We start from the raw sequence: 14,935 nt of genomic DNA, 5'->3' as shown, positions 1-14,935 counted from the left end.
TGTGGCCTGTGAAATATATACCTAGATCCTGGTGAAAGTTGGCATCTACAAATAGGTAACAACAAACAGCCTAAAAGGGGAAATTAAATACCTTGCCTCATACATTTGATTTAGTTGCTCAGTAGCAAAAGCTCTTACCTGCACGTGTGTGTAATTTTTGTTGGTAGTATTAAAACAGAACATAAATGCATCCGGCACCTGAAAAGAATTTTTTATTTTAAAGGAAACAGCATGTGATAGAGATGCATGAAACCAAGATACATGTGCGTACATCGCCAGAGCCTTTCACACCAGTAGTATTGGAAGGGATAGGTACTTCACACAGGGAATTTTCATGTAAAATCCAACAGCGGGTTGAGTTGTCCTGCAATTATTCAGGAAGAAAGTTTATCTACCATTAAAATATGCTCAAAATGTAAGAACTTCCATGTAGAATCTCACTTAGGGATTTGGGGACGGAATTTGGGAAAATTCTTTTATGCTACATTACTTTTACAGTCATCATAGAGAGAGAGAGACAGCCGAAGACTGCTCTCCATTCAGTGATAACACTACTCAAAGAATGGAAACGTTGCGGTTTAAATGTCTTTGAAGAGAATCACAAAACAGACATAAAATAGTCTGAAGCGAAACACCAAATAACAAAGTAGCTTACCTGGCTGCAGCTGTATAGGCAACGTCCACCAAAAGCCCAAGCTAAACCTGTAACCTAGAACGCATTAACACAAGTTAATGTCTCCAGATGATAAAGAGGTAAAGATTTGAGTATCAACAAAAACTTACTACATGATTATGAGCATCACAGGAGCCAGCTTTCTCAAATCTACGAACAAGAATGTCACAACTCCACACTTCAATTGATCCTGATCCGTTGCCAATGGCTAAGAGCATTTTATTAGGTGATTGCGCAGATACACTGAAGGAAACCACAGAGGCCATTGCAAAGTCGGCGGCTTTTACCTGTATAAGAGACAACAAGAAACAGATAATGAGAAAGAAAAAGTAAAAGAAGAATAACAAAAGAAAGATCTACGTTAAAAGGAGACCTCCTTCAATAGAGAAAAGGGTGAATCACTAAGTTCTGATGATTCTTCACACTACAAAATGTAAATTAAAGAAGAATAAATCTTTGAAGCTATTAACTCGTGCAATATAATGCAGGCCATTGCATTAATTTGACGCCAACATCAACATGTATAGGCATCTTCTGTAAGGTTGTTTTTTCAGGATGTTATCCAAAACTTCTATTCTTGAAAGCTTCCATTCTACTGGTTCTGTTACCATTTAATTACTACAAATCTTACCTTATAAAAAAAAAACTACATTTCTTCCTGTAATTTAGGGCCCATAATTAACAAGGCTGTTTAGCATTATAATATAGAACGGCACTAACGCATATCTCTTCCTGAAAACTTTGATATGACCATTCTAGGCCTCTTGCTTAAACAATTGATTACTTCATTTCTTCCTTGGCAATTAAACGTTAAAAACTAATAACGTTCTTTAGCTTTACTAAGAGGATGGTCACAAGCACATATTTCTTATTTAATGCTGTCATTCAACTGTTTTCCCCTCTGACTTTACCATCTGATTACTTTATTCTGTCCTCATTGTCATTGGCAATAATAACGCAAAATCATTCCATCATCTAGAAGCTAAGTGCTCTAAATTATTTTGGATTTTCCTGTCGTGCTTTGTTAATGTCGTTCGCTACTGTGTTAAAACACAAAATCAGAAAACTGTTAGAAGAATAAAAGAAACTGGAAAACAATAAAGAATAAGAAATATTCCGAGTCCACAATTTGCTTGTGCGTCCTTAAGGAATTTTAACCTCCTCACACGTTGCCAAGGTAATGGATTAAATCCTCCCAGGATGAAACGGAATAAACCTTCCTGCAACAGTGGCAATACAAACTGCAGGATACCAACGAACGCAAAGAACGGAGCAAAATCACACTTACGAATTTGAGAGAGAGAGACTGCGAATTAGAATGCAGTATTTTCAGAAAGAAGGAAGTTCTGTAATGTTTTTGGTGTGTTAAAAACGAAGCCATGCCTCAGAATTTATAGGCAATTATTGGAAGAGGTGTGATGTTTGTTCTGGAAAAGGTGTCTGTTCAGAAGTTTACGTGTCCTGCCGCGGTTACGCCAGGACCGCGGCCAAACTAGCTTTCTGAATCTGCAGCAGTGTTCTGGCGCGGTCCTACTGCGGTTACGCCAGGACCGCGGCCAGACTATCCTTCTGAATCTTCAGCAGTGATCTGGCATTTAATTAATTATTAAATAATTAATTAAATAAATTTTGTCCAAAAATAATCTTATCGATCATTTTCCAAATCCAAATCCAAATCCAAATCCAAAGCCGAAGCCGAGCCGAGCGAGCGACGACAACGGCGTGAGGGTTCATTCTCTTCAACTCCTTTTAAGAGCTTTAAGAAGTGATTCTATATATAAGCACACAAATGTAGTTGTCCCTCACCAATGAGGGACAAAGTGCAAGTCAAAAGCTCACTTCATTCAAATTTTCATTTCCCACCATTTCCAATTCACACTGTTAGATTTTAAAGCCCAATGCTTAAAGTCTTTGAAGCCCAATGCCTTTAAAGTCCAACAATCCCCCACATGAATGGGAATGGCTGTAACAAGAATGATCATAGATGAAAGCTGTGTGATTTGCAAGTAAGGATTAATTGCATCTGGATAAGTAGGTTTCCCTTTGAACTTTCCGTAGTGAACATATGTCGGATATACTCAGTCAATCGGTAGATTTGATATCTTTGAACCGTCGAACTTTAGTGTATAGCTAGACAACTATATGTCACACAACCAACCCTTAACCGTCTTTTGGTTCTCATTGTTGTGTTCGTTTCAGCCATGAACACCGCCAGGTTTCATAAGTGCGTAGAGAATTGGCCTTACAGAATTCTCATTAAAGCGGCTTCCACTTCACACTTACATAAGTGATTCCTAAACGTGTAATCCTTTAGATTGACACTATTTGATAACTACCACATCAAACTTAGGTAATCATTAAAGAACGTGTAAAGTTCTATCCTTATTACTGAACATTGTCTTCATCACGAGAAGGGACCAAAGATTTTACTTTGACAATGTTGAACCGGTCAATCACAACTTTGTTTGAGCTCCTTGAACCTAGATCTCGGAACATCCAAAATTCTAGGTAGAGTTACCGCCATGTTGACTTGTCCTCGACCATAGTCCCATTACCTTAGATGATTTCTCAACTCCCTCTCTAGTTATGCCTTTTGTAAGCGGATCCGCCACTTTATCCTTTGATCTTACATAATCAATAGTGATAATTCCACTAGAAAGTAGTTGTCTAACGGTGTTATGTCTTCGTCGTATATGACGAGACTTTCCGTTATACATAACGCTCCCTGCCCGTCCTATTGCAGCCTCACTATCGTAATGTATGCAAATAGGAGCCAAAGGTTTTGGCCAGAACGGAATGTCTTCTAAAAAATTTCGAAGCCATTCAGCTTCTTCACCAACTTTATCCAAAGCTATAAACTCTGATTCCATTGTAGAGCGAGCGATGCACGTTTGTTTGGAAGACTTCCAAGATACTGCTCCTCCACCAACAGTAAAAACATATCCACTTGTGGACTTTGTTTCTGTTGAGCTGGTTATCCAATTTGCAGCATTATATCCTTCGATAACCGCAGGATATTTATTGTAGTGCAAAGCGTAGTCTTGGGTATATTCCAAATATCCCAAAACTCATTTCATTGCCACCCAGTGATGTTTGTTTGGATTACTTGTGAATCGACTAAGTTTACTTACCGCACAAGCTATATCAGGTCGTGTACAGTTCATGATGTACATTAAGCTTCCCAACACACGAGCATACTCCAATTGAGACGTACCTTCACCTTTATTCTTTATAAGATGATGATTTAAGTCAATTGGAGTTCTTGCACTTCTAAATTCCAAATGTTTGAATTTTTCAAGTACCATTTTCACGTAATGTGATTGAGACAAAGCTAGACCCTGAGGAGTCTTCTGGATTTTAATTCCTAGAATTACATCGGCAACTCCTAAGTCTTTCATATCAAACTTACTAGCAAGCATGCGCTTAGTAGCTTGAATGTCGGCAATATCTTTGCTCATTATTAGCATATCATCAACATATAAGCAAACAATGACTATATGATTTGGAACGTTCTTAATGTAAACACATTTATCACATTCTTAATCTTAAAGCCATTTGACAACATTGTTTGGTCAAATTTCGCATGCCATTGCTTGGGTGCTTGTTTTAGTCCATAAAGAGACTTAATAAGTCGACACACCTTCTTTTCTTTTCCCGTAACCACAAACCCTTCAGGTTGGTCCATGTAAATTTCTTCCTCTAAATCACCATTTAAGAAGGCTGTTTTTACATCCATTTGATGGATTTGAAGATCATACAAGGCGGCTAACGCTATTAGCATCCAAATGGATGTAATTCTTGTTACCGACGAGTATGTGTCAAAATAGTCAAGACCTTCTCGCTGTCTAAATCCTTTGACAACAACTCTTGCCTTGTATTTGTCAATAGTACCATCGTCTTTCATTTTCTTCTTGAAAATCCATTTAGAACCCAATGTTTTGTTACCTGGAGGAAGATCAACCAATTCCCAGGTATGGTTGCTCAATATGGATTCTATTTCACTATTGACAGCTTCTTTCCAATATTGTGCTTCTGAGGAAGACATTGCTTCCTTGAAGGTACGAGGCTCATTTTCTAGCAGGAAAGTCAGAAAATCTGGACCGAATGAAGTAGATGTCCGTTGACGTTTACTTCTTCTCGGATTTTCCTCATTAGGCATACCATCTGTTATTTCCTCCCGAGGTCGTTTTGACTTTTGGTAGGTCACTTCACTTTCCTTTTTATACGGATAAACAGTTTCAAAGAATTCAGCATTATCTGATTCTATTATCGTATTAACGTGAATCTCAGGATTTTCTGACTTATGAACCAGAAAACGATATGCCTTGCTATTGGTTACATATCCAATAAATACACAATCAACCGTTTTTGGACCTATCTTAACCCTTTTAGGTTTAGGAACTTGTACCTTAGCTAAACACCCCCACACTTTGAAGTATTTCAAGCTGGGCTTCCTTCCTTTCCATTTCATAGGGAATGGACTGTGTTTTACTATGAGGTACACGGTTGATTATTCGGTTAGCTGTAAGTATAGCTCCCCCCCCCCTCCCCCCCACGCATTCATCATCTCTTTCAACGTTCGATTCTTTCTCTCCGCAATTCCATTAGATTGTGGAGAGTAAGGGGCAGTTGTTTGGTGAATAATGCCATTTTCCAAACATACGTTTTCAAAAGGAGATTCATATTCGCCACCCCTATCACTTCTTATCATTTTGATCTTTTTGTTTAGTTTGTGTTTCAACTTCACTCTTGTATTGCTTGAAAGCATCAATTGCCTCATCTTTACTATTAAGTAAATAAACATAGCAATATCTCGTGCTATCGTCAATAAAAGTAATAAAATACTTTTTCCCACCGCGAGATGGTGTTGATTTCATGTCACAAATATCTGTGTGAATTAAGTCTAAAGGACTTGAATTCCTTTCAACGGACTTATAAGGATGCTTAGCATACTTTGATTCCACACATATTTGACATTTGGAATTAATGCAATCAAATTTTGGCAATACTTCTAAATTTATCATTTTTCGCAATGTTTTGAAGTTGACGTGACCTAAGCGTGAATGCCATAAAGTGTTTGACTCAAGTAAGTAAGAAGAAGCATTAACTTTATTGATAGGAACTGCTATTACATTTAGCTTAAAAAGGCCCTCATTCAGGTAACCTTTTCCTACATACACATCATTCTTACTTAGTACAACACTATTAGAAACAAAAATACATTTGAATCCATTCATGACAAGAAGTGAGGTAGACACAAGATTCTTGCGAATTTCTGGAACATGGAGAACTTGGTTTAGAGTTACTATTTTTCCCGACGTCATCTTCAACGCAATCTTGCCAACTCCTTCAATTTTGGTTGTAGACGAATTTCCCATGAAAATTGTCTCGTCGGGTCCTGCGGGGGCATAAGAAGAAAATAACTCCTTGTTAGCACAAGCATGGCGGGTGGCTCCAGAATCTATCCACCATTCTTTAGGATTTCCTACCAAGTTGCATTCAGACAACATGGCACACAAGTCCTCCATTTCTTCAGCATTTTCAACCATGTTAGCTTGATTCTTCTTCTTCTTATCATTCTTTGGTGCACGACAATCCACGGCCTTATGCCCAGATTTTCCACAGTTGTGGCAATTACCCTTGAACTTTTTCTTGCTTGGGTAATTCTTTGGTCCAGAAGCCTTCTTTATCTTCTTATTTTGTGGCGCCTCCTCAACAATGTTAGCCCCCATTATTGTCGAGTTCCCACGTGACTTCTTTTCAGCATTTTGTTGTCTTCTTCTATCCTCAAACGAACAATCAAGTCTTCTAGTGTCATTTCCTTCCGCTTGTGTTTAAGATAGTTCTTAAAGTCCTTCCACAACGGAGGTAACTTCTCAATGAAAGCAGCGACTTGAAAGGCCTCATTTATGACCATACCTTCAGCAAGGAGGTCATGCACAATGACTTGTAATTCTTGGACTTGAGTTATGACCGACCTCGTGTCAATCATCTTGAAATCCAAAAACCTTGCAGCCACAAACTTCTTAAGTCCGGCATCCTCAGTCTTGTACTTTTTCTCAAGCGCATTCCATAACGCTTTTGAAGTATCCATGACACTATAGACATTGTACAAGTTATCTTCCAAACAACTCAAAATGTAGTTTTTGCACAAGAAATCAGAATGTTTCCATGCTTCAGTTACAACAAATCGTTCGTCATTCGGAGTGCCTTCAGCCAGGACCGGAGGATCCTCCTTGATAAATCGCTGCAAACTCAACATAGTAAGATAGAAGAGCATCTTCATTTGCCAACGTTTGAAGTCAATACCGGAAAACGTTTCGGGTTTTTCTGCTGGTGCCATAGCATGAGCAGGAGTTGAACGGCTTGACGAGGCAGCAACACTCGTAACAGTAGCACCCGTTCCCGCAATATTTCCATTAGTTTGGTTTTCATTCGTCATTTTTTCTGTAGAGTTGGAAACAAAACAGAACTTTGTTAAATCAGTGAAGTTTTGATATCTTCAAACTGAATACCAAACCAAACATACAACACGTAACAATGGTGAAGTTTTTATATACTTCAAACCCGTACGTTTATTATTCCGGTAAAGTTTTGATATACTTTAAACCAGACAGAACAATTATTGGAGTAGAAAGCACGAAGGCTTTAGTCTCCAAATCAGTATACAAAATATAAATAACAGTTTAATATATATTTCAACACAGAAACGTTAGTATAAAATTCCTTAAGCTTGTCGTTCGCTACTGTGTTAAAACACAAAATCAGAAAATTGTTAGAAGAATAAAAGAAACTGGAAAACAATAAAGAATAAGAAATATTCCGAGTCCACAATTTGCTTGTGCGTCCTTAAGGAATTTTAACCTCCTCACACGTTGCCAAGGTAATGGATTAAATCCTCCCAGGATGAAACGGAATAAACCTTCCTGCAACCGTGGCAATACAAACTGCAGGATACCAACGAACGCAAAGAACGGAGCAAAATCACACTTACGAATTTGAGAGAGAGACTGCGAATTAGAATGCAGTATTTTCAGAAAGAAGGAAGTTCTGTAACGTTTTTGGTGTGTTAAAAACGAAGCCATGCCTTAGAATTTATAGGCAATTATTGGAAGAGGTGTGATGTTTGTTCTGGAAAAGGTGTCTGTTCAGAAGTTTACGCGTCCTGCCGCGGTCCTACCGCGGTTACGCCAGGACCGCGGCCAAACTAGCCTTCTGAATCTGCAGCAGTGTTCTGGCGCGGTCCTACCGCGGTTACGCCAGGACCGCGGCCAGACTATCCTTCTGAATCTTCAGTAGTGATCTGGCATTTAATTAAATATTAAATAATTAATTAAATAAATTTTGTCCAAAAATAATCTGATCGATCATTTGACAAATCCAAATCCAAATCCAAATCCAAAGCCGAAGCCGAAGCCGAGCGAGCGACGACGGCGCGAGGGTTCATTCTCTTCAACTCCTTTTAAGAGCTTTAAGAAGTGATTCTATATATAAGCACACAAATGTAGTTGCCCCTCACCAATGAGGGACAAAGTGCAAGTCAAAAGCTCACTTCATTCAAATTTTCATTTCCCTCCATTTTATTTCCCACCATTTCCAATTCAAAAGTGCAAGTCTAAGGACTTTAAAGCCCAATGCCTTTAAAGTCCAACAGTTAATTCAGAACATAAGAGTTATACTGTTATACTAAGGAGGAAAAGACAAAGCAGAGGAGTCTCTAGACAATCGGGTGAAAAATGGTGCAGTCACTATGCTAACAACTTCTTTTTAGTTTCGGGGTTCGGGGGGGGGGGGGGTGTTCGTGTTGAAGTATACTGTTCCCATTGCTGCTTTTTTGCTATGAATATTGCATTAAATTCCCAGACAAAGCAGTCCCAGTTGTAGTAAAAAGCAAAAAAGGAACATCCCTTCTCTTAATCATTCAGTTATAATCTTGAGGTAATAATATATGCCAGGATTGTAGTAATTTAAAGGCAAAGGAGAGCACATTTGAGGATTGCCAGTTCAAAAATATCAGAAGTATTCTATTCCTCTTTCACGGGAGTTCATATTCAGAACATCTTGTGTTAATCCAGAATAGACTCTGGTTCATTTCACTGAGGGTTCTTCTAGCGTACACCCCCAATGATGATAACACATTCTTTATGATTAAGCACCTTCTTCCTCTTCTTTCCTACGATAAGTCAATTACTACCGAAGCACCTTTTGAGAAAAAGGATGATTATATGTTAGCTGCTGCTTCAGGTGCATATGTGGAATTGTTCGAGTGAAGATGTGGACCACCTCCTGCATTGTCAAGTGGCAGCTCACTTGTGTGAGATTTTGAAATGTTCGAGCTGCCATAGGTGATGCTAGGCACAGTGAAGGAGACTCTCTAGCTGGACATTTAGTTTAGAAGAAGGAAGATAAGTCGAAGAGCGTGGATGTTATGTTGTATGCACTCATGTGGGTCCTGCAGGGGGAGATAATAGAAGTGCTTTTCAAGGGATAGAGAATGACTGTATATTTGAGGAATAGCCTCTTATTCCTAAATTCTTCTTGCTGTACCCATGATTTTCTAGTTTGTATAGAAGATTGGTATCATTGTAGAGAATCACACTGTGTCGTAGATTGTCTACTTTTGCTATACTGCCCATATACGGGAGATTTTCCAATCATTGATTAAATTAATTACCTTACAAAAAAATTACTAAGGAAGCACCAATGCACCTTTCATCCTCTTCTTTCTAAAGATAAGTCAATATGATTGTCCTTTCCAACTTGTTACTTTGCAGACATTAGCGCAACACTTTCTAACATTTTTGTGAGAACACGCTGGATACTGACATCGGGTATCAATCTTCAAGAATAGCTCGAAATATAGCAAAGTGTCCAATATCAAATATGAAGTGAACACTAACCCAGACAGTATAATCATTCTTTAATTTCAAGTGATTCATCATTTACCATGTTATGCATTTTGGTCAATGTATAGCACTCAATTGTTTTCTCGTTCACATCATCACATATGGTTGTGATATTAGTCACTTGAATCAGTGGCATAAAGCATGCAGCTGTAACTAGAATTAGACTTTTTACTGTTTGTAATTGTGGCAAATAATGGCTAAAGTTTCGCTGTTCAATTCATCAAGACTTTATCATGGAAACTGAGCAGTTCTTAGGAGCGAAAATACAAAAACAACAATATACCCAGTGTATTCTCACGGGGTAGGGTCTGAGGAGGGTAGTGCTTACGCAGACCTTACCCCTATCTTGTGGAGGTAGAGATGTTGTTTCCGATAGACCCTCGGTTCAAGAAAAGCAATTCTCAGCAGTTTTGAAAAAGAAAAACAATAGTGAAAAGGCCTAATTGAGACTAATGAAAACAAGAACAGTAACAAAAGCAAAATAACAAAGCAATAAAATAACTGAAGTAAGGGAAACAACATATAGTGATAAAAATCGAAGAATAAGATAATACGAGAATGAAAATAATAATACTGATATGGTTGAGTAGGTACAATGTCCTAAATTCGATCCTAATCCTCGACCTCCAAATTCTTCTATCTAGGGTCATGTCCTCGATAAGCTGAAAATGTGCCATGTCCTGTCTAATCATTCTCCCCAAAACTTCTTCGGCCTTCCCCTACCTCTCCTTAGTCCCACAATTGCCAACCTCCCGCACTTGCTCACTGCGGCATCTGTGCATCTCCTCTTCACATGCCCACACAGCCATCGCAGCATTCTTATTTTCGCTACTTTCATCTTCTGAGCATGAGAGTTCTTAACTGGCCAACACTCTGCCCAATACAACATAGCAGGTCTAACAACTACTCTATAAAACTTACTTTTAAGTCGTGGTGGCATTTTCTTATCACACAGAACACTCATCTACCCTACTCCAATACGATGTGTGACATCATCGTCAATCTCCCAATCTCCTTAAATGATTGACCCAAGATATTTAAAACACACTCTCTCTCTCAAGGATGACTTACGTATCAATCCTCACATCAACATCTGCCTCATGAGTTACGTCACTGAACTTGCACTCCAAGTACTCCAATCTTAGTCCTGGTCAACTTGAATTCTTTAGACTCTAGGGTCTGTCTCCAAACCTTCAGCCTAGTGTTAACTCCACCACGTGAAAATACGATAGGTCTAATCATGACCTTAAATTTCATTGAGTAGAAACTCAAAGATGTGAAACCAGCCTCAAGAATCTACGGTTGATAATTTTTGTTTTTTCACTCAAGTCAAATATTAACTCAATCTATGGGACAAAGCATAGTCGATCACAAGTTAGGATAAAGAGGAAGGGTTGCATCAGATTGACAACCAACGTAAAAGTAATCTAATTATTGTGAGTATGCGACCATTTTTCCTTGATAAAAGATGTGAGAAGCAACCATATCAGCTATGCACTGGATCCCATAGCTAAACATGTTTGTGCATGAGTAGTACTAGATGGGTTACCCCTGAGCAAGTTTGTCTTGCATCTCTTATCGACCCCACCTATTTTGGAGTTGAGTCATAGTTGATTTTTTACTTTAGTTCAATAATTGGTTAGCAGTATAAGGACCTGGAAATCTATAGCTTGACCTTTGACCACTGGACTAATATGAACCATTAACTAAATCGTTTTAAAGTCATCAGGGAGGGCGCATATCTGCTCCCATGTACTTGATTTGTCCAGAGCTTCAGAGCTAAGATATTAACTCTCATATCACTATTCCCGTGTATAAAATTCTGCAAAACTTGCTCAATATCTGGCAATCATCTCTGTCATTTCATGCCAATATTTGCTTATATCTTGCTACTTTCATGCCATTCTTTGCTTACCCATACACCCAATGAGATCTAAAACCGAAAGCAGTTACAGGGTAAAAATTGAATATTATCAACATAGCTACGCACCTCCCATCAGAACATCCAGTAGCCAATAAAAGCAGAGGATCTGAAGCATCAAAAATGAACAATCCCCAACTGATTGTTGTGATCCAAGTATCATGTGCATTGAGAAGTCCAACAAGCAATGGTTCGTTCGAGTCGGGTCTGTTCATGATAGAGTACTCATCTGGTTTATGAATTCTCCACAATGATAGTATGCCGGACTTCCCTCCAACCACAAGTACAGAACAGTCACTGGTCAAGCCAGTAGTAGTAGATATACCACACCCAAATGTCTGTGGCAGACAGGGCGACCATGCAACAATAAGTGAAGACATCATTGCACTGCGAGAGGCATATTCCTCTGCAGTTATTAGCGATTGACTGCTATCTTCAACTACTTTCTTAGAAGACTTTGCTTTTGAGCGAGGAGCATTAAAAGTATTTTTCCCTTTCTGACTGAAAGCTTTGACCTCCATCACCTAACAAAAAAGTAATAGCATCACAAAAAGAGTTTGCACATTTCGTCATCTAAGTAATTAAATAATTATTTGGCAAACGTAGTTCTTATTTGTTGACATCTTTTCCCTTCTATCTCTGTTTACATTCTTTGCAGTCTAAGTTTACAGCATATGACAGTACGATATTCATGCATAATGAAAGTAATTGGAGGAACCAAAGAGATCAGCAAGTACAGTTAATGCATTCAGTCTCCGTCGCTTAAGTTCCTTTCTCATGACAGAGATTGGCAGGTCATCAGCATATCCCTCATCAAAGCAAGCTTGACTAGGCTGTCAGAATAGAAATCAAGTGAAATCAAATACAACTTAATATCCAGAGAAGAAGCAATGTATCATGTAAAAAGCATAAAATTCTCATAACGGAGTAAGCAATGAATTTAACATACATCAGAAGCTTCCGATGCTCTAAAGCTTGCTGCTTGGAAATTGGTAGTTGTGAGATAACTATACAGCTCCTTTGATATATCCATGACCTGTTGAAGTTTGATAACCAGATCAATGGGCAACAACTAGAAGGATAAAAAACAGAAGATCATTATGAAAAAACAGGAGAAAGCCCCTGGAAAATGTTACTTGGTCACTAAGGATTCTACTGAAATGTTAGATGTGATTTGGAGAGTGATATTCACAACAAAGTGAAAAAATATTTGGAATGAGAATCGACCAGGAATACAGGATCTAAAACCAAGGCCATGAACTACAGCAGAAGATGTATTGAAAGTTGTTGGGCATTTATAGAGGTAGTAAAATATTATATTATGTTTCAGAAGTATTTTCTTGATATTAAAGTCTTTGATCCGTGAGGACGTAGCACATTCTTCATTCATGCAAAGATGAATTACTGGTTAGGCAACTCTAAGGTTTTTTACATTCGACGGAAGGCAGATTAAAGCTTTGCACCAATACTTAAAAAGAGACTTCCATTCCGTATGTTAGATTCGTCTCTCTTGCATCTTCAATCGGGTTTGGTGCTTTAAGTTTGAAAAGCCATAAAAATGGTGCACAAACAGCAAAAATTAGATCACAGAGAAACAAAGATCTTAATAGTTCTTTCTGGCATCAATCTAGTAGTCCCGTATTGAACATTTTCTATTCACTCATGATCCAGCGAAGCCTTTCTGCACCCGAACTCGAATTATTTTCTCTTCCAAGTCGTCAACTGTGGTTCTTTCCTTTTAGGTCAATGGAGTTGATTCATCGTACATTGCAATCTTAGACAGAAACAGCTTTCTTATCTACAGATTTGAGGCACTCCAACAAACAAAAACAAGTAGAGAACCAAGAAGCTATGAATATACTATTCCGTATCCATGTTTGATTCATACCTCTACCCATTCTGCTGAAAACTCATGAAATGGCATCCGGTAAAGCCTTACATGTCCTTCAGTAGTGCAGACTGCAAGCAAACAACTACATCAAGCAGAAACATTGTTATTCATATTACTGTTGAGAAAGGCCAAAGGTCATTAAAGTGATATGCTTCATTGATCATACCAAGAATTTGGAGCAAATCCAATAGGTGACCAGGATATTGATCGGACACATGGCCGATTTTCTCGATATTGTTTTTCTTGAGGAGAGGAGTCCCGAGATAATGCAATATGTAACATACAACCGGAGAGTAAATCTGTGAAAATTCCAAGTAGAAATTATTTGGACCATATATACAAACCATTAATAAGTTGTCCAAATAATTCACGGCACTTTTTTTAATAAGGCAATAATCTTATTGATGCGGGAAAACTCCAGATACCCAAGTGGTAGTACAGCAAAGAACCGATACAAAAATATGGTTCTCTACAAATAACATCAGCTTGTACTAACCTATGTTGCCCGGACTATTGGAAAATGTCTTCGGGTGCGTGTCGGATCCTCCAAAAGTAGTGTATTTTTTGAGGATCCGACACGGGGCAGCAACAAAAAATTTGAGGAGTCCGCTCAACATAGGAACTAACAAGAATCTCGTTGGTTAACCAGAAATTAACTGTAAAAGACACATCACATTACCTTTTCTATCAATCAACCCAATAGGAAAAGGTTTGCTAAGAGGGATCGTAATAAGACCTCGTGATCCAAATGGTTTAGCTGGATTCTGAAAGAAAGAGAATATTTATTTAACTAGCACACATGCTGATTCAATATCTAATCAAATATAACTAAATTGAAAGCTTGTTAAATATCCAAATATCCAAACTTTGTTTTTATGATTGTGGTGATGGGCAGCATGCGCGCGTCTCGATTATTCCATCAAATACTTGCTACATTCCACCAGCACCGGTAAATTGGAATAAATATAATCACATCAAAGATATGATAATTCATAAATGCTGCAAGCATATGAAAAGGGGCTGAAATTAACGTCCTTGAATTTTGATAATAAAATTACATGCTCCAGTGGCTTCTTCTTTGATAACTTAGAGAGCTTCTTTCTCGTTTTTTGTGTGCAAACTGGGGGTTTATGGGTTTCTTTCCAATTTGTAGCAATAACTTGGAATTATAGTAGAAAATAATAGCCAAATATATTCTTAAACTATACCGAAAGCTCTAATATGTCACTAGTTAATTGTTTAATTTAAGCACGCCCTTAGCCGTAATAAAACTGAGCTATATTTAACCTTTTTATTAACGAAACTAATTAGTAGCTGTCATATGTTCATCAAAACTTAATAACAAGAAGATACGTCAATTTTTTTTTATATCAATGGGTGTTTCGAGGGAGTTTGATTTTGCGGTGGAGAGTTTTTTTTAAATTATTATATAAAGGTGGATATGAATATATTTTTTTTAGATGATTGCAAGGTGGAGAGTGAAAAGGAAAAATAGAAAAAAAATAATCAGATTTTGCCCATAAAATTTTGCCAAATGGTTTAGA

At 38.0% G+C, this 14,935-nt stretch overlaps 1 protein-coding gene and 1 long non-coding RNA gene across 2 annotated transcripts; both read right to left on the bottom strand.

Annotated features, from left to right (window-relative positions):
* Positions 1-204: 204 nt before the first annotated feature.
* Positions 205-866, bottom strand: LOC109240869. Its single transcript, XR_002070131.1, has 3 exons — positions 784-866; positions 656-702; positions 205-364 (listed from the first exon to the last, which is right to left on the bottom strand). It is a non-coding gene; the product is annotated as an uncharacterized LOC109240869 (long non-coding RNA).
* A 7-nt stretch (positions 867-873) lies between these two features.
* Positions 874-14,539, bottom strand: LOC109240868. Its single transcript, XM_019407550.1, has 8 exons — positions 14,258-14,539; positions 14,071-14,155; positions 13,558-13,690; positions 13,389-13,473; positions 12,450-12,536; positions 12,238-12,333; positions 11,570-12,024; positions 874-960 (listed from the first exon to the last, which is right to left on the bottom strand). Exons 3-8 carry the CDS (start codon positions 13,671-13,673, stop codon positions 957-959), a joined length of 843 nt encoding a protein of 280 aa, XP_019263095.1. The 5' UTR covers positions 13,674-13,690; positions 14,071-14,155; positions 14,258-14,539; the 3' UTR covers positions 874-956.
* Between the last annotated feature and the right edge of the window lie 396 nt (positions 14,540-14,935).

The sequence above is a fragment of the Nicotiana attenuata genome, unplaced genomic scaffold (genome assembly GCF_001879085.1).
Source record: "Nicotiana attenuata strain UT unplaced genomic scaffold, NIATTr2, whole genome shotgun sequence".
Taxonomy (NCBI): domain Eukaryota; kingdom Viridiplantae; phylum Streptophyta; class Magnoliopsida; order Solanales; family Solanaceae; genus Nicotiana; species Nicotiana attenuata.
The sequence above is the reverse complement of the archived record's forward strand: the minus strand, read 5'-3'. Positions and strand labels throughout refer to the sequence as shown.